Source organism: Solanum tuberosum, unplaced genomic scaffold (genome assembly GCF_000226075.1).
Source record: "Solanum tuberosum cultivar DM 1-3 516 R44 unplaced genomic scaffold, SolTub_3.0 scf00514, whole genome shotgun sequence".
NCBI lineage: Eukaryota > Viridiplantae > Streptophyta > Magnoliopsida > Solanales > Solanaceae > Solanum > Solanum tuberosum.
This window is the reverse complement of record NW_006239454.1, coordinates 100556-120521: the sequence shown is the minus strand read 5'-3', so window position 1 is coordinate 120521 and position 19966 is coordinate 100556. Positions and strand designations below refer to the sequence as shown.

The 19966-nt window shown below is 33.0% G+C and overlaps 1 protein-coding gene and 1 pseudogene across 2 annotated transcripts; both read right to left on the bottom strand.

Annotated features, from left to right (window-relative positions):
* Positions 1-2640: 2640 nt before the first annotated feature.
* Positions 2641-8460, bottom strand: LOC102582952 (probable plastid-lipid-associated protein 10, chloroplastic). Of its 2 annotated transcripts, none has more exons than XM_006365107.2 (10): positions 8350-8460; positions 8207-8269; positions 7377-7507; positions 7096-7209; positions 6892-7026; positions 6348-6443; positions 4158-4238; positions 3413-3499; positions 3005-3060; positions 2641-2918 (listed from the first exon to the last, which is right to left on the bottom strand). In XM_006365107.2, exons 2-10 carry the CDS (start codon positions 8214-8216, stop codon positions 2801-2803), a joined length of 828 nt encoding a protein of 275 aa, XP_006365169.1. In that variant the 5' UTR covers positions 8217-8269; positions 8350-8460; the 3' UTR covers positions 2641-2800. The 2 variants fall into 2 exon arrangements, with proteins under 2 accessions (XP_006365169.1, XP_006365170.1); XM_006365108.2 differs by having other exon boundaries at positions 7377-7504.
* Positions 8461-9254: 794 nt separating this feature from the next.
* Positions 9255-12169, bottom strand: LOC102582281 (histidine decarboxylase-like; annotated as a pseudogene).
* Between the last annotated feature and the right edge of the window lie 7797 nt (positions 12170-19966).

Genomic DNA, 19966 nt, shown 5'->3' with positions numbered 1-19966 from the left:
TATATACCTATTTAAATTACTACAAACTAAAAACAAATACAATGTTTTAAAATAAAAATACAAATGATGATTAAAAGAAAAACAATTGACAAACAAAAATTAATAGGAATACAATTGTGGTATGAATACAATTTTGTAACCTTCTTTTTTGACTTTGTCTTTCTTCTTCTTCTTCATCTTCTATGTTCTTTTTTCCGATTTTTTTCCATTAAAATCGAATCTGAATCCGTATTCACTTGTGCATTAGTAACCCTATAAGCAAAATTCGAAATTATTAAATATGAATGTTTAAAAAAATCAAACAATATATGATGTATGTGTGCTAATGTAGTTACTACAATCTACTAAATCTCAAATATGAAAACAAAATTTTTGATAATTTGAATTTCGAAATTATCAAAAATTAGAATGTATTAAATATCAAACAAAATAAACATACATATGAATTTCTAGATTCTCCAAAATCTGAAAAATTAAAAGAAAATCACAAAAAAATTGAAAAAATGGAAAATCATAACCATTTGATGAATAAAAATCTGCTTGAATTAATAAATAGATTTCATTTAACAATAAAGAAGATTTCTTGATGAACAACAATTTAGCACCTTGAAGAAAGATAAACTTGAAACGTGAAAGGTGGGGAAGAAACGTGAATGGAGTTGAAAAAAGGTTAATGTGTATTGGTTTAATTTTTTTTTCTTTAAACGGTTATTGGTATATAATTTGGTCCAATATAGGACTCTTTCCATAAATAAAATTAATTTTAAATACTAAAATCTGAATACATATTATTTTATAAAAATATTGTCATTCTGCCATTTTAAATAAATATTTTAAAGTGTTGTTATTTTGACTAATTATGTTAGGTATTATGACTTAATTGCTAATTTTCCCTAAGAAAAAAATGAGTATATCATTTTGGGTTGAACTCTCATAAATAATTTAATAAATTAAATATTAAATAGTATATCATCATATTAGTACATGAATCAACCAACCATAAAGTCTCTTAAATATGTATTCTTTGTATCCAATTTCAATTTCATGTTGAAGTAAATTCATGATTTTTTTTTGTTCATCTTCCAATTGGAAATACTAATGGTTATGTTTGCCTTTACAAAAATAAATAAATCATGCAAACCTATATTATAAATCACCATAGTATATGAATCAACCACCTTAAAGTCTCTGAAATATGTATTCTTTGAATCCGATTTCAATTTCATGTTGGAGTAAATTCATTAATTTTTTTTGTTCATCTTCTAATTAGAAATATGAATGGTTATGTTTGCCCTTTACAAAAAGAAAAAAACCATGCAAACCTATATTATTATATATTTATAAAAATAAATATTTGTACTAATGTGAAGTACATTGCATAAATTTTATTACCACTAAGTCTTTATTATCTAAATATATGTAACTACCACTAATTATATTCATTATAGTTTTTACTCCCACCTCGCATCCTCATACATGATCTCAAATGGATTAATAACATATTCATGACAACTCTTTGTGTTCCCCAATCCTATCCTATAAATAGTGACATTTGACACAATATTATACACACTTAAAACAGTTGAATGAGAAATCTCTATATATGCTCTCTTTTCTTGTCTTTTTTTAATTTGTTTTGTTTAATGTTTATGTTTTTTGTTTTTTGTTATTATAAACTTTCTATTGTTTTGTTGGTATTGTTATTGAAAATTTACATTAGTTTCTTGCTTTGTATACATTAGCCTAGCATGTGGTATTTTAGTATCCTCATTTGAATATTGTATTTGTACAAGAGTTAGTTATTTTTACTTTATGCACCTTTAGTCAATTTTATAATTAAGAAGATATTCTTTTTATTGGGAAGATATATGTACTTTTTATAATAAAAATAATGAATTTTTTTAGTAAATACCAATAGATTTGGATGGGAGAAATTATGTTATTTGCCATACAAAATTTACATGAAATATTTTGGATAAACGTGCAAAACACATTTCCAAAACTAGTTCTAATAAAAGTAATAAAAATAAATTGTACATTTCACGTTGATTTGTATTTTTTCATCCTCCGACACACTTTATTTCACTCCATCCCCAATAGTCGTCATCTTTACCTCCTATTGTAATACATACAAATGTTTTAAGATAATATTTTTTGCTTACCTATCCAACATAAGAAAATAAATTTGAAAAACTGACTAATTTCCTATAAAATATTGTTTTATGAAAAACATTTTTCTTCATATTGAACACACCCTCTAATCATAATTTTTCTTAAAAATATTTTGAATCATCAACTATTTTGACACACACACACATATATATATATATATATTTAAATATTTATAGAATAAATATCAAAATTATAATTAATATTAAATGTTTTGACTCTTACATTTGTAACATAAATTGAAACAAAGAAACTAATAATTTTATGTTGGGTGAGTTTTGGTTAGACCGGCCGTCTACTATACGTCTATACAAAATCTATTCTTCAATTAGTGATTTATTGACCTCTTGACTACTGTTATTATATCCTCTGGTTTTGTTTAAAGCTACGTGGATTATTCATCACATATGAAAGCTTCAACAAGACTAGTGACTTGGCGGAACCAGAATTTCACCAAGGAGTGTCAAAATATAAAGAAGCAAAATTGAGTAGAAGCTAAAATATATATGTACATAAAACAATATTTTTATATAGGTACATAATGTGAGAATCCATAAATGCATGGTAGATTGGTGAAACTTAATAGGACCATACACTCACAAATGGAACTATTTGTATTTGAACTGGCTGGTTAGCAAATAAGAGCATGAGCCCTGGTGAATATAAATACTCCACCACCTCCAACAGCGCGGCCTAAAAGCATATTCTTATCCAGATAAGAAAGGTAATAGAGCCCCCCCACAGATTGCCTGCATATGGACCATCTTCACATGAATATAACAGACTACTAGTAAGAAAATCAATTGTGATATCTTATGGCTACATAAAGTTATACCTCTCTGGACTGGTCACTGGAATTTGAGCTTTGAAAGTCTGAATAAACTGCAGTATCTGCAAACCAAGAAAAATCATTTTGGCAATATTCAGCAACTCTGGATAGCCATATAATGTTGATAGCAATTCGTGAGGTCATATATTTTCATAAAGTAGAGTCTAGAGATATGTATTTTTCCTGTCACAAAAGCTTGCTCCATGTACAAGTTGTCTTTAATGATGTACATATAACTTAGGAAGAATGAACTTGTTATAATATACTAGATCAAGAACTAGGTCTCTGTTGTTTTATCATTCGAACCGTACCTGGACCAACTCTCCATTTGGGAGGAGGTGCTCAAGTTGATTCTATGCACCTAATTAGTAAAATTATACAGAAGACTAAGGAATACACCCCAGCACCAAGTACCTGTAAACTTAAAAATGACCTTGGCAGAATTGCTGGAGCTATTACAGCTTGCAGATCGTCACTGATGTTAATATTTTGAAGACCTATCTGCAAATAAAAAATTTCATGCATAATACTAAAGAAAATATTGAAAGTCCAACAATGAGAACATCAATGTTCGTTTTTAAGAGGAATGTTCATATCATAATAAGTAGTTTTGGGCCGGCTTCGTGATTTTATGATTGGTAAATGCTCTTGTGCATCCAACAATGAGAACATCAATATTCAAGTTATCGGTGATGTCTGCAACCAAACATGACTTCCAATTTTATTTGTTATCAGTAGGTGACTCTGTAACCAAGCTCTTACAGACGTCACCTACTGATATTTAAAATCAGAAGAGGCAAAGAACTCTAGCGCAGAAACATGGAAGGCTTCAATATTCATCATCCATGTAGAAAGCATCAGAAGCTAAGTAAAAGTAAAGCATCCCAAAATAATCAATTCAACTACAAGAGAGACCCAGCACAAAACAAGACATAAATATCCAACAAGATACGCAATGAATCCGTTAATGTCTATTATCTAGACATGGCCTACAAAGTATGGAGTTCCAAAACACTACTTCAGAAGGACATGACCTGGACTTCTACTTGAGCACCAGAACCAATGACTAGATAGTATATTTTAAGGAGAAGGATGAGGACTCATCCATAAAATGCCAAGAATAATACTAGTATACTTGATTAGTGATCAGAAAATTTACCTCCTCAAACTTGAGGTAAATATTACGAGCAGAAACGCAAGAAAATCTGGCAGTTACTATCAGAGTAGCACCTTCATTCTCCTGTAGGATATAAGCAGATAGCTATCAGATCATTTGAATTAAACATGTCTTCTCTTTTTCCTTCTTAATATGTAATCTAGCATTTCATTTCTTTCTATTACTTCCTCTCAACCTCGCATTCTTCTAGTGTATATGAAAGTTCATAAGTTGAACAGTTTTACTTATTAACAAAATGATAAAACGACAAACAAGAAGAAGAGAAAATACATGACACCATTTCAAAGTGGGCCCAAGACATTGTAAGATACCAGGAGAGTAACAGGCATTAGGCTGTGGCATTGGCATGCATTCTTTTGGAGGAACTTTACAAACTTTGGTATCAACCAGAACTTTTGATGTTTTAAAATGCAATACATTGAAGCTTAATTCAGGTAGGTTTCAACACTTCAGAAGTGAAAGCAGAACTGAAGGGAAACAGGGGGGGGGGTGGGGTAAAAGGTCACGCTTTACACCAACATTAGTTTTCCACAGAAAGAGAAAGGTTATGCTTTACATCAGTACTAGTTTTCTACCTTTCTGTGGATACAGGTCACTTCTAACTTAAATAGACTAATAATATATGAGAGTAGAGACAGAAGATACTTGGCGGCCAAATGTTATTGATTCTCAGAACTTAGGGCACCTGCTTTTTTCAATTTACTAAAAGTGTGGACTGCTTGGGGACTTATCAGCCCATTAGAAAGGTTTTATTATGTATGCTAAATATATCAGATATTGAGGGCCAGTTTATCTTGATACCACCACAGCTGCCAAGAGGACATCAAAAGAATAGCCCCAAAATGTTTAAACTTAGATACCATCTAAGTGTCAGCTAAAATAGTGGTTTAGGAGCTTAAGTGAATTCCTTGTGAACCAAAGTTCAGTCTAGCAGAGGCAACGCTTGGTGAGTTTTTCCCATTTTGCCTAATCCTTGCCAGAAATAACTATCCAACATGTTCTGATAAGAGGTAGCAGATATCTGGTGGACTAGTAGATGCACAAACTAATCCAGACGTGTGTGTGTGTAAAACAAAAATATATTAGAAAGCGAAATGCTTAAGCAAATTAATTGCAAAAAGAATAATTTTTCGGTTTCCTTTTTGAAGTGTTTCTTGTTCAAGAATCCATGAAAATGTAACTACTTTCCATCTCAATTTTTATTTGGAAGCGTCAAATTACTAAGAAATCAGCATCCATTTAATCGTGGAAGTTTTAGGAATTGGAATAACTGGGACAACTCATTCATGTCGCTTGTCATCTGTTGACTTACTGTGTCCCAAACTTTAGAACCATCAAGGGTTGAGATGCCATTTTCAAGCTGTTGAAACTTTCTTGTGGCTATTGAAGCAGCAAATATCAACTTTGGAATTTCACACTTCTTAGATTCAGCAATTTGGAAGATGCTATATTCTGGCATTCCTTAAGATTGTTTATAATTTCTGAAAGCTCAACTTTCTCCTCCTTGACACAAATGGTTGTCAACTAAGAGCGGAAGTTCATGCAAGCCGCGCTGATATTAACCAAAAGAAGCAGTTAAGTAGATGATCCTTCTGACACTTTACGTCATACTAGTTTTTCAAGTATCTTTCCAATCTTCCAGGCTTCAGTCAGGACCGCATTTCTAATTTCTAGCTGTTTTACCTTCACAGAGTTGAGGCTTAAAACAGTTTGATGTGGTCAGATACTACTAAGAGAATTTCTCAACAACAAAAAAATGCTACAAGGAGAAGCACAGTGCATAACTCCAAACTCGAGCATAAGGCATTTGTACAGGTCTAACTATCTTGAAGGACCTGAACAATTACTATAGGATCACCTTCTTAAACCTCCTTAATGGATATCCTGATAGAGTACCATGAAAAGGGAGGGTGTGGGAGTAATGAAGAGCTGGATAAATTAGACAGGGGCTGAGAAAATATTGAGTTAACATCAGTTCTAAAAGTTTTCATCTAAAAAGGTGTGTTCAAGTGTCTATATCTGTTAACAATATATGCCAATCAATTATGCCTAAACCCCATACAAAGTAGGATTACATCTGTTTATAATCCTAAAGTAAAAATAGCTTAAGATAAAGCAATTAAAAAAGTTTACACCAGCAAGCAAGTAATGGGAGGAAAGACATTGTTGCACCTCTAATAATCGTGGAACACTCCATTTGATGACATTGCGTACCAATCCTCCACGGGATTCATTCTGGCACTCAAATTTCTGGAAAATTTGACCCACCTATTACATAGCTCAAAAAGATCAGTTCAGCTGAGTATGCATGTAACTAGCAAATGAAATGATAGGAGTTGATAAATCTCGCATGAACTGCAGGTTAAGGAAATTGACTCGTCATGGAAAAGAAAATGGAGCATTTTTGTCTCTTTGTTTCTTGTTCATTTTGTAATTATATTAGATGGTAGTGGAACAGATTTATGATAAAAAAAAACAGTACTGGAGATTTTAGAGACACATGATTGGAGATAGCCAAGAGGGGTTTAAGGAAATAAAGCTGTTTTTTCTTTACCAAAGCACACAAGATCTGAGCATTGAAAAGTTATACCAAATTACTGGTTAGGAAGCTTCTTTGAACTATAACAATACGAGGTCATTTTACACATTATATTTGTTAGTTAAACTACTAATGATTTAGAAGTTGACTATTTATCTAGCATGCACCAAATTGAACCTGAAAGAATGGAAGCCTAGCAGCAGATTCAAAAAGAATGAGCACATCTGGTGCAGATGTGTACTGCAACCGCCATGTTCCGTCCAACTTACTCAAGTCAATTTCCTTGCCAGCATCAAAACCTTCAACCACAACCTGATTATATCTCAATTAGTCAATACACTAGGATAAAGGGGAACTTCATTTTAGGCACGAGCAGCAGACCATAGCCTCCTCAATGGTGGATCTTTGATCAGCAGTTGTCACTAGGCCTCGTTGCGTATCTGGGATGATATTAAGCAGTTCGTATTTTCGGCTTTCCAATTCGTATTCAGCATCCTAAGAAAAATCCAAACTGAATGTAAGAAGTGCTGTGAACAACCCAAGACAATATCTTTAAACTGATTCCATGTTAAAACTAAAGAAACTAGAACAGTAGATGTTCAACAGAAACAAGTGGGTAAAGAGAACATGGCATATGAAAACAGTGAAACATTAAGACATACTCTTGCCACAGTCATGGAGGAAGATGACATAGACGTAGCCAAGCATGTAACTCTTCCATGGTTGTGTACTCCTCTTATGGTGTTTGAAAAGGAGACAACAGGTCTCACACATAGGGCAGAGCTGAAACCTGCTGGAAAATAGAAATAGTAGCATTTAGATCATTATCACTTATTGTGCTGAATAAACCTGCAATATTACAAGGGAAAAGGCTTATATGTGCAGGGTAATCATGTCTAATCACCAAAAAAGTCATTAACAAGATTTAAGAGCTTGAGTGCGGTGTTCATCATTCAGCAGTCCAAACTACAATCACAATTAGTTCATGGAAATTATTTTATGCAATCAATTGTTGTCTATCTTTTTAGTAATGGAGACCATGCTACTGTCAATCCATTAGCATTAGTATGTTCTTCCAAGCATCAGTTTATAGAAAGGAACATTAACATTAGTTTTTATGCCATTGTTTAGTCCCACAAACATAGCTAAACGAATGCAGCCAGCTCAATTTGCTGTTCATTTTGTATCAATGTATTCGAGTTGGGATATGACCCGCATTTCAACCCATTTCAGTCCAAATAACTTTTTAGGATTAACCGACTCATTTATTAACTCAACTCATTTTGACGCGCCCAAATTCAGTTCAACTCGCTCACTTACCACCTATACTCATGACTTACATTTTCCAGAGTGAAAGTTTGTTAGAGCTACTATTGCAAGAACTTCACCAGAAAATGTCCATACATATAATTGAATCTTCAAAATGCAAGAGAGCAACAGCAAATTTGTAATAAAATACATGCAACTATAAAAAATAATAATATTTTTTTACCTGAAATCATTGGGTAGCGATTAAATTCTCAAATGAGGCATGAAAGCTCAACGTAGAATCAAACTGAGGCAAATTACGGAATCAACATTAGAAAAACTGAGAGCAAAAAAAGGGAAAAAATTCTGACAAATTGAAATACTTACCCAGAAAGCTGAGATTCTCAAAATGCTTAATTTAGCACTAAAACATCTCAAATTGTTCCAAAGAAGAGGCTGGAAATACTGAGTTTTTCTGCACCAAAAGCCCCTGGTTGATGCTGGCCAGCCTCATCCAAAATATGTAATTATAGTTATACCCCTCATATATTGTACTATCTTATGACTTGTGAAATGTCTTTTTCTATTTCATTTTTTTTCTCATTTTGATGTCCCATGTGATTAATTTGAATTTATATCTGTCGGACCCATTCGATTTTTTTGATTGCATTTGTACTTATATTAGACCCATTCGATTTTTTGATTGGTTGACTTTTCAAAACCATCTCATCATTTATCTCAATTTTTCTTCAATACCAACACGAATCGAATTTTTTTATTTTTAACTATGGTTGCACTGCTATTAGAATGTCTAATTCTACTATTTGGTAAACAAACATTATATTAATACCAAAGTGATATTATAAAACCAAATAGGTGTAGACAACTTTTTAGTTTTTAAAGAAAAAAAACAACTACCTAAAGAACAGTTGATAGCTATTCTATAACATTAATCTACCATCAAGTATGCACCTATCACATGACTACATCAAGAACGAAGAAAAAACAATACATATACAACTTATTAACAATTAGAATATCAAGGAATGTTATCAAATTGTTCAGTGTTGTCTTCCATTTTTGTAATTTTTTTTGCCTACATGAATGCAAAATGTTATCTCTTTGCAAATCTTTTCACTCTAGAAGTGAGTCGTTTGGAATCTAATACCATTTATTTTCCTCCAAATAGTTTGACAATATTTATATGTATGCATCTACTTCTCAGTTCCCTTCATTCATAATCTTATTTCAATCAAAATTTAACAGTAAGTTGATGTTACACAAAGATCATAAAAGAGAGTTAAAAGTATTTCATTAAAAAATGTTTCAGGTATACAATTGAATTTCAATGTCGTAACAAAAGAATGAAATAGTAAGATTACAAAATGCAATCTCTATGGAAGACATATTAACAGCAACAAATGCCATCTCTCTCGTTTTCTTTGCCTTCTAAGGACTAATGTAGTCAATCTTATGGTAAGAGCATGCACAATTTTGAGCACCAATATCCTCTCCAACTCAAGGAGCTTCTGCTTTTCCGTCTTTGTACCATTGTTTTCTTTGTTGCACTAATTCACTGATGAAATTGTCAAGCATTTCTCGTGTGATGCCTGGCATAACAATAACATGTGCCATATCTTTGACGCATGAAAGTTGCCAACGTCGGACAAATTCATGGTCACGAGGCCTTTCAAGTACAACTATGATGCTAAGCTCATTCAGCATGACACTTATCCCTTCTTTTTGAAGACGATCTTTCAAATATTTAGCATTTTCGAGACATCTTTTAACATCCTTTTGAAGGCCAATTTGACCTTTTGCGCTTAAGCTATACCACAAGAAAATTGGAGTTAAACCGTTACGGCTACCAGAAATAGTGGCATCCACAGAAGCAATGTACTCCACATTTGTTGAGAGATTATTGATGTAGCTTTTTCTTGTTATTTGGACACCACAAGGCATTGGGCATCCTAAGAACTTGTGACCAGAAATTGTGACACTTCCAATTGGCTTCTTGAAACTAATCATCTGTTCAAATTGCACAAAGAACTATTAGAATGTCGCTCTCAAAATTACTCAAGAAATTGTAATTAGAAGTAAGAAGTGAAACTCACATTGTTTATAAAAGGGGTCATAAGACCACATAGTGCTGCATCACAATGGATGTAAAACCTATCTTGTGAATAACCACAATCTTTGAGCGTTTCAAGAATAATATCAAGGTCATCAATAGCTCCTTTGAAGGTAGTTCCTATAGTTAAAAGAACCATCAAGGGAAAAGTCGTAAGAGGACTAATTACTTCATAAAAGAAGAAAGAAAAATGATAGAGGTTGAAGTAAATACATACCAATTGTGACATTTATAATTGCTGGTTTGTCCTTATTTTGAAGCAACTTTGCTCTTAAATCTGAATAATCCATCTCTCCATTTACTGATGTGTTGATTGTTTCTGAATCCATTCTGTACATTCTTGCAGCTTTGAAAACTGAGTAGTGAGAGTCTTTTGATGCATATAATATTCCATCAGGAATTTTGAAGACGATCTTTCAAATATTTAGCATTTTCGAGACATCTTTTAACATCCTTTTGAAGGCCAATTTGACCTTTTGCGCTTAAGCTATACCACAAGAAAATTGGAGTTAAACCGTTACGGCTACCAGAAATAGTGGCATCCACAGAAGCAATGTACTCCACATTTGTTGAGAGATTATTGATGTAGCTTTTTCTTGTTATTTGGACACCACAAGGCATTGGGCATCCTAAGAACTTGTGACCAGAAATTGTGACACTTCCAATTGGCTTCTTGAAACTAATCATCTGTTCAAATTGCACAAAGAATAATTAGAATATTGCTATGTAAATAACTCGAGAGTTCATTGGAAGTAAGAAGTGAAACTCACATTGTTGATAAAAGGGGTCATAAGACCACATAGTGCAGCATCACAGTGGATGTAAAACCTATCTTGTGAATAACCACAATCTTTGAGCGTTTCAAGAATAATATCAAGGTCATCAATAGCTCCTTTGAAGGTAGTTCCTATAGTTAAAAGAACCATCAAGGGAAAAGTCGTAAGATGACTAACTTCATAAAAGAAATAAAGAAAAAGTATAGAAGTTGGAGTACTAGGTATATACCAATTGTGACATTTATAATTGCTGGTTTATCCTTATTTTGAAGTAACTTTGCTTTTAAATCTGAATAATCCATCTCCCCATTTACTGATGTGTTGATTGTTTCTGAATCCATTCTATACATTCTTGCAGCTTTGAACACTGAATAGTGAGAGTCTTTTGATGCATATAATATTCCTTCCGGAAGTAGCTCTCTCCTACATAAGTAATGTTTAGAAGTGTAAGAGCACTGAAACAATAGAAGTTATTATATTATATATATATAAACTCAGGTAAATATATCGACTTACCCTAACAAAATTCCATGGAGATTGCCTTCAGTGCCACCATTGGTAACATAACCCCAATATTGGTCCTTTCAATTTCCCACAGTTGTGCAAACCAATCCAAAACTGCTACTTCGAAGTCTTTAGAATGGAAATCGACAGTGTTTTGAAGGAAAGGATCACCACAATTGTTTAGGTGAAACTGCAAAAGTGGTGCTAAAGTTGCATAGTGATCATAACATATGTTCACTGGATAACCTAGATGATAATTGACTCGTTGTTTTAGTGTGTCCAAATAATTGACCAAGATAGTGTCCAAAGAGGGACCATCACTCTTCAATCCAGGCTCCATCACCTCAAGTTGCAAGTTCTTCCTTGGCTCTGCCCCTGGTGGTGCCACCTTTTGTTTCTTGTTCTCCCCATTTGGAAACAATCTTCGCCGTGCTAAACTTCTTGGTGTCATCGCTAAACTTCTGGGTGTCATGGATAATGGCTCAAAATCCTGTCAAGAATCATAATCCAATTTAAGATATAATTAATAAGTAAATAAAAATATATTTTAATTTGTCTAATAAGGAGGTGGTACAAAATCCATATATTTGGGGAGGGACAACAAAATTTTGCTAACAAAACGGTTTGGAATGAACAAAGTGTGAGTTGTTTAATTAGTGGAGATGTTTGTGCATATAACAAATTACATGAAGAGTACATACCATTTCAAGTGAAAGGCTACCCATTCTTGTGAACCACAAATTTATAGTAAGTTTTTTTTATGTTTTGCTTAGGCCTTAGAATAATGGAGAAGTAACTGCTGAGTGCATTTAGTTCATATGTTTGGGCTACTTATATATAGGTCTAAAAGATGAAGGTTTTGTGCACCAACCACTCCTCTTCTTTCCTCTCTTTTTCCTCTTAGTTGCAAATGTACTTTTCCCCTGTGAGGTTTTGACCAGACTTTTCTTAGAAAGTGACTACTCAACTAACCAGCCAATATTATGAAAAATGATGGGTTGGTGAGATTAATAACAAGACAAATCCAAAAAAACTGAACATGCAAATTAAAGACTATAGTCACAAATTAAACGCGTGCGTGTAAGCAATTAATTCTTTATTAAGAATTATAATGGTGCTAATAGCAACCATTCATGTCTAACTACAACCCATAAAAATCTTAATTTTCTATCTGCCTTGCATATATATAGGTAGAAATAAGTCTGGATGAAAGAGCTAATGCATAATATACTATGAATAATGTTCATTTTTGTATATACATAAATATAACTTTAAAAGTGAAAAGTCAATTGAAAAACATGTTATAATAAGTTGTTTTCAAATTTGAAATGCTACTTTAAGTTTGATTTAGCGAAAAATTTATGAGCAAACACTGATTTTCAAATAAAGTAAAAAAATTACTCCAACCAAAAATATGAATAATATTTTATGGTCAAATGAGTCCTAATTAGTATTTGGATTTCACTAGGATGCTACTTAGCTTGGTGGATTCTTTGTCTGGATACAAGCCAAAGTGGAATGTAGCTACTACTTCACTCCACCAAATGTCAATAATTAGGAAGGAACCAAAGAAGTTAACTAAAGATTCGAGAATTGGTCAGCGGACAAAAGTAGTTGGAGCTTTTCAAAGACACAAGTTAATCTTTGAATTGGTCTATTTTTGACTCTGTTAACACCAATTATAATTTAAAGATGTCACTCATATATAAATGAGTTACTAATAACATGTTGAATAATGAATTACTTATTTTTCTATCGCAACTGTGGCATTGTTTACGCAAAATTGGAATTTGAATTTTTTTATTTGGATTGCAGTTTTTTTTAGGCAAATTCGGCTTTTTTGTGCAGCAATCCATTGGATTTATCCTGCAGTTGAGGTTTCAGATTTGATTTTTTTTTTTTTAAAAAAGAAGATGTTAGATGTCATGCTCAAAAATAGGGAGGCACGACTGACACTCTATATCGTATTCGATGGAGTTAGCCACTGAAACATATTAGCTAACTAAATTGTGTGGGTCCAAAAGATCGGGCAGCACAACATCTGAAATACGAAATTTGGACCGTTAAAGTCATGACTTGAATAACAATAAGTCATATAAGCAGTGATAGACAAACCAAAAATAAAGAAGTACTAGCTAGCCGACGAGGCTGCAATTGAAGACATACATACATATACATATATATACATGTCAAGCCTGCGGACTAAAGATTGAAACCTACAAAAAGAAACCTAAAATATTGTGTCCAAAATAACCTCTACGAGTGACATAAGCACTTTTGGGACAAGACCCCGACTATACCCAAATTATACAAGAAAAGTAAACATCCTCTTATAGCCCCATAATAAGATGGACTTACTAACTCACAGCTGAACCCGAATCCTAGCGGGTGAGTCGATTAGAATCCCTGTCTGGACCTGCACGCACGAAACAAAAAAAAGCAGCGTCCCCAGACAATGAGACGTCAGTATGAATAAAAATTTACCGGTATATAAGGCGGAAAGTAGAATAAATATAGCTGCTATAAGAAGGGTAATAGAAATATCACATGAAACTGAAACTCAAATAATCTCCACAATCGACATTTGACTTCCTACTAATCAAATATGTGTGGTATGCTTGTGTAATCATATGTCGTGAATATATATATTCGCCAATTAGTGCTAGCAATGGTGGTGCCTTTCGGTAGCTAATCGACATCATGTTCGCCAACTTGTGGCCATCTGTGTCTCATACGTATAAATATAGGCAATAAGTGTCATACCTCCCGATTATAGCTCGGGAGTAGAATGCATAACATGTCATGTCATGGATTTGTAATGCATATATGTTACTATAATCATGTTGTCAATCTTGGCCCGTTGATTGTTCTCATAATCGTGTAATCACTTTCGTATCATGGAACCTCATATGTTTTCCGAATAAGCTTGAAAACTTAACTCGATTTTTATAAAAATTACTTAGCCTTGAAGATGCTCATATAAACTTAAGGTTCTTCACTTAGTTCATATACTTGGTTCCTAGATAATTTATAAAAGAATATATTTCAAAAAACAAGTGTTTTATAGTTTAAACATTTAAGTTATATTTGAGAATTTTGAAATCATGTGTTACTTTAAAGATTTTTCAAAATACACTTTAGCTGGGAAAGAGGTTGGTTGCAAATATTAAATGTCTTCCATAATCGTTTTTAAGCTACACCACCCAAAGAAGAATAAGAATTCATACATATGAACATATAGTCAAGGAAGCCGATAAAATGACATGTAGATGTCGAATATTATCCTATTTAACTACCCGGACAAGTGGAATATCAACAGAATAGCATCATGAAAATAATCCAGCTGCGATCCCAATGCACTTCACAGAAGATCTTTCTAGCAATAGAATAGTAAAATATCACATTTGGCGTTTTAGAAATTTCCCAGGAGTCGTGCTAAAAGGAAGGACGAAGCTTAGCCTTAACATACAATAAACAGCCGAATGTATGGAATTTCTTCACAAAAGTTGTTACTTATGTCATAAGCTTCACAAATACTATATATACGCACCTATAAATAATTTATAATTGAGCTTCAATCGGCATATTTTCCATATGGTCCTAACTTGACGAAACGTCCATAGAACTTCGTAAAAACAATCATAAAAGAGTCTCGAGATGATTACCTTAGTAAACCAAGTGTAAATCTTGAAGAAACACCAATAACTATCAAGTTCTATCGTCCAAAACTAGCTCCAAACGCAGCTAATAAAAAGGAAAAATGATTGCAACGTGTAGCGATCACATTTCTAAGCACGAGGGCAAACTTTAATGGTAGAAATCGCTAAAAACGCACCGTCATCACTCAAGAACTCCATTGGAACCTTCTCTTAAGCTTTCTTTATGGTTATGAACTGAGAAAAAAATATTTTTATGGGTTAAAACGTCGAATAGCCGACTTACCATTTTTTTAACTCGACCCGATTCACAACCCTGATTCTACTCAGACAATCTGCCGTAAAACACTCATAACCTTTTACTCCAATGTTGGTTTGATGTGAGATTTTGTGCGTTGCAAACTAGACTCTTAGACCTTCGATATGATATGTAGTGTGCCCTTTAACTCCTTGTAAATTGAGAGAAAACATCAGAGACATTTGGTCCAAAGTTTAGAAAATTTATTAGAGAAACTTATGACAACTTTTGTCGAGAAAAGGCCCAAAATAGTCCCTCATCTTTGGATTAAGACTCAAAGTCATCCTTGAGTTTTCACATGGAGCATTAATAGTCCCTCATGTTTGAAATATTGGTGCACTTTTGGTCCTCCTTCAAAATTTTGCCTATTTTTTAACATTGATTTTATTCATAATTTATGTATGGAATGTTTAATCGTCAATTTATATATTTAATAGAAATAATGTCTCCATGTGAGAGATTGTGAGAAGAAAAACACCTTATTTTATTTAGTAAAAATCGTATTGTAGGTAAAGTCGAGAGGTTCATCACGACGATTTCACGTGCAATAGTACAAATTTTTCTTTTCTTGCAATGTTATATGTTAAAATGTTCTTAGTTTAGCTGCAGTAATATTTCTACTGAACATAACAAGGTGTTCTTCTTCTCACCTTCTCTCACATAGAGTTATTATTTCTATTAAATATATAAAAAGACGATGGGACATTCCTTACATAAATTTATGAATAAAATTAATGTTAAAAAATAGGCAAAAGTTTAGGGAAGGACCAAAAGTGCACCAATATTGTAAACATGAGGGACTATTAGTGCTCCATGTGAAAACACAAGGATGACTTTGAGTCTTAACCCAAAGATGAGGGACAATTTTGGGCCTTCCCACACTTTTGTCAATCTTTGTTATGCTACTTTTCTTGATTTCAAAACTTAACATATGACCATTGTGCTATATAATACCTCATAACACATTATTCTTAGCATATTAGACACTCATAGTATTATCCCGAAGGTACGAATTAATTTAAACCTTTCAAATGGGTGAGGTACTACACGAGCCATTTCTTTAATCCCAAACCTTTGTTTGAGGGATTCCTTTGACCTAAAACATTAGTTTAGTTCTTTGATATTGCCACCCATTTGCAATCTTATTCTCTAATGTACTATACCAAGTCATATGCACCTCATAAATCTACGCCACTCCTCACCACGTATATTATGCAAGAATGAGAAAAAAATATGAGATCTCACATTAGATTTGAGATTAATTGTATTTAAAAATTCAATTTCTTTTATAATGACTTTATATTTAGCCTGACCAATTAGACACTTGACCATATGGAAAATGTCAAGTCCAATAGCCGAATTCAAGATCCCTGCCTTTTAAGACATACCCAAAATTTATAATTTTTTGTTAGTCTAGTAATTATTTCAAAATTAACTTTAGACCTATACGGACAAAGTTAAAGAAAATCAAATTAGATTTAATATAAATTTTAAATATACGAATCTAAAGTTATGCTTATTAAAATTAAACTCCAGACAATTTGACACTCTATATCGTATTCGATGGAGTTAGCCACTGAAACATATTAGCTAACTAAATTGTGTGGGTCCAAAAGATCGGGTAACACAATATCTGAAATACGAAGTCTGGATTGTTAAAGTCATGACCTGAATAACAATAAGTCATATAAGCAGTGATAGACAAACCAAAAATAAAGAAGTACTAGCTAGCCGACAAGGCCGCAACTATACATGTCAAGCCTATGGACTAAAGATTGAAACCTACAAAAAGAAGCCTAGAATATTGTGTCCACAATAACCTCTACGAGTGAAATAAGCACTGTCAGGACAAGACCCCGACTATATATACCCAAACTATACAATAAAAGTAAACATCCTCTGATAGCCCCAGGGTAAGATGAACTAACTAACTCACAGCTGAACCAGAATCCTAGCGGGTGAGTCGATTAGAACCCTTGTCTGGACCTGCTCGCACGAAACAAAAAAAAGCAGAGTCCCAGGCAATGGAACGCCAGTACGAATAAAAATTTACCGGTATATAAGGCGAAAAGTAGAATTAAACATAGTTGTTGTAAAAAAGGTAATAGAGATACCACCTAAAATAATCTCCATGGTTGACATTTGACCTCCTACTAATCAAATATGTGTGGTATGCTCGTGGAATTTCATATTCGCCAACTTGTGGTCATCTGTGTCTCATATGCATAAATATAGGCAATAAGTCTCATACCTCCCAATTATAGCTCGGGAGAATGCATAACATGTCATGTCATGGATTCGTAATGCATATACGTTACTATAATCATGTTGTCAATCTTGGCCCGTTGATACTTTTGTTCTCATAATCCTGCAATCACTTTTGTATCATGAAACCTCATATGTTTTCCGAATAAGCTTGAAAACTTGACTCCAGTTTTAGAAAAATTACTTAGCCTTGAAGATACTCATAAAAAACACAAGGTTCTTCACTTAGTTCCTATACTTGGTTCCTATATTTGGTTCCTAGATAATTTATAAAAGAATGTATTTCAAAAAACAAGTGTTTTAATAGTTTAAAATTTTAAGTTATATTTGAGAGTTTTGAAAACCATGTGTTACTTTAAAGATTTTTCAAAATACACTTTAGCGGGGAAAGATGATGTCTTCCATAATCTTTTTAAGTTACACCACCCAAAGAAGAATATGAATTCATACATATGAACATATATATAGTCAAGGAAGCCGATAAAATGACATGTAGATGTTGAATATCCTATTTAATTACCCAAACAAGTGGAATATGATTAACATAATAGCATCATGAAAATAATACAACTACGATTCCAATGCATTTCACAAAAGATATTTCTGGCAATAGAATAGTAAAATATCACATTTGGCATTTTAGGAATTTCCCTGGAGTCGTGCTAAAAGGAAGGATGAAGCTTAGCCTTATACTTTTCCAATGAACTCCCGAATGTCCATAATTTCTTCACAAAAGTTGTTACTTACGTCATAAGCTTCGCAAATATTATATATACGCACCTATAAATAATTTATAATTGAGCTTAAATCAACAGATTTTCATAGGGTCCTAACTTGACGAAACGTTCATAGAACTTCGTAAAAACAATCATAAAAGAGTCTCAAGATGATTACCTTAGCAAATCAAATGTAAATCTTGAAGAACCACCAATAACTATCAAGTTCTATTTTCCAAAACTAGCTCCAAACACAGCCAATGGAAGGGAAAGCCAATTGCAACGTGTAGAGATCACGTTTCTAAGCATGAGGACAAACTTTAATGGTAGAAATCGCTAAAAACGCACCTTCATCACTCAAAAACTCCATTGGAACCCTCTCTTAAGCTTTCTTTCTGATTATGAACCGAAAATATATATATATTTTTATGCGTTAAAACGTCGAATATCAGACTTACAATTTTTTTAACTTGACCCTATTCGCAACCCGAATTCTGCTCGTGAGACCGTCCGCAGTAAAACACTCATAACCTTTTATTCCAATGTCAGTTTAATGTGAGGTTTTGTGCATTGCAAACTAGACTCTTAGACCTTCAATATGTTATGTAGTGGGCCCTTCAACTCCTTGTAAATTGAGAGAAAACATCAAGAGGCATTTGGTCCAAAGTTTAGAAAATTTATTTAGAGAAACTTACAATAACTTTTGTCAATCTTTGTTTCGCTACTTTTCTTGACTTCAAAACTTAACATACAACCATTCTGCTATTATAATACCTCATAACACATTATTTTAGCACATTAGACACTCATAGTATTATCTCGAAGTTACGGATTAATTTAAACCTTTCAAACGAGTGAGGTACTACATGAGCCATTTCTTTAATCCCGAATCTTTGTTTGAGGGATTTCTTTGACCTAAAACTTTAGTTTAATTGTTTGATATTGCCACCCATTTGCAATCTTATTCTCTAATGTACTATACCAAGTCATATATATTATGCAAGAATGAGAAAAAATATGGGATCTCACATTAGATTTGGGATTAATTGTATTTAAAAATTCAATTTTTTTTATAATGACTTTATATTTAGCTTGACCAATTAGACACTCGACCATATGGAAAATGTCAAGTCCAATAGTTGAATTCAAGATCCCTTTTAAGACATACCAAAAATTTAGAAATTTTTGGTAGTCTACTTATTTCAAAATTAACTTTAGATCTATACGGACAAAGTTAAAGAAAATCAAATTATATTTAATATAAATTTTAAATATACGAATCTAAAGTTATGCTTATTAAAGTTAAACTTCAGACAATTTGACAGCTTTTTGGTCTGATAGACTTAAACTTCAAATTCATATGTCTAATAATTGAACTACGAAACCTAACTTCAAACAAAAATGGGTATGAATTGTCGAGTTCAGAGCCAAAAGGGCAACAAATTTTTTCGAAAATTTCAAAAGGGCAATAAAATTATTTATCAAACCAAAAGGGCAACACATTTAAACACCGTCTAAAGCAGGGTTTCCGCCGCAAGTCGCGGATACCCATGCGTCTTGTAAGGCACAACAACTTTTAGCCTTGTAAGGCTCAGCTGTCATGAGTCTTACAAGGCGCATGGCCATCTGCGCTTTGCAGCCTTTTTTTTTTTTTGGTT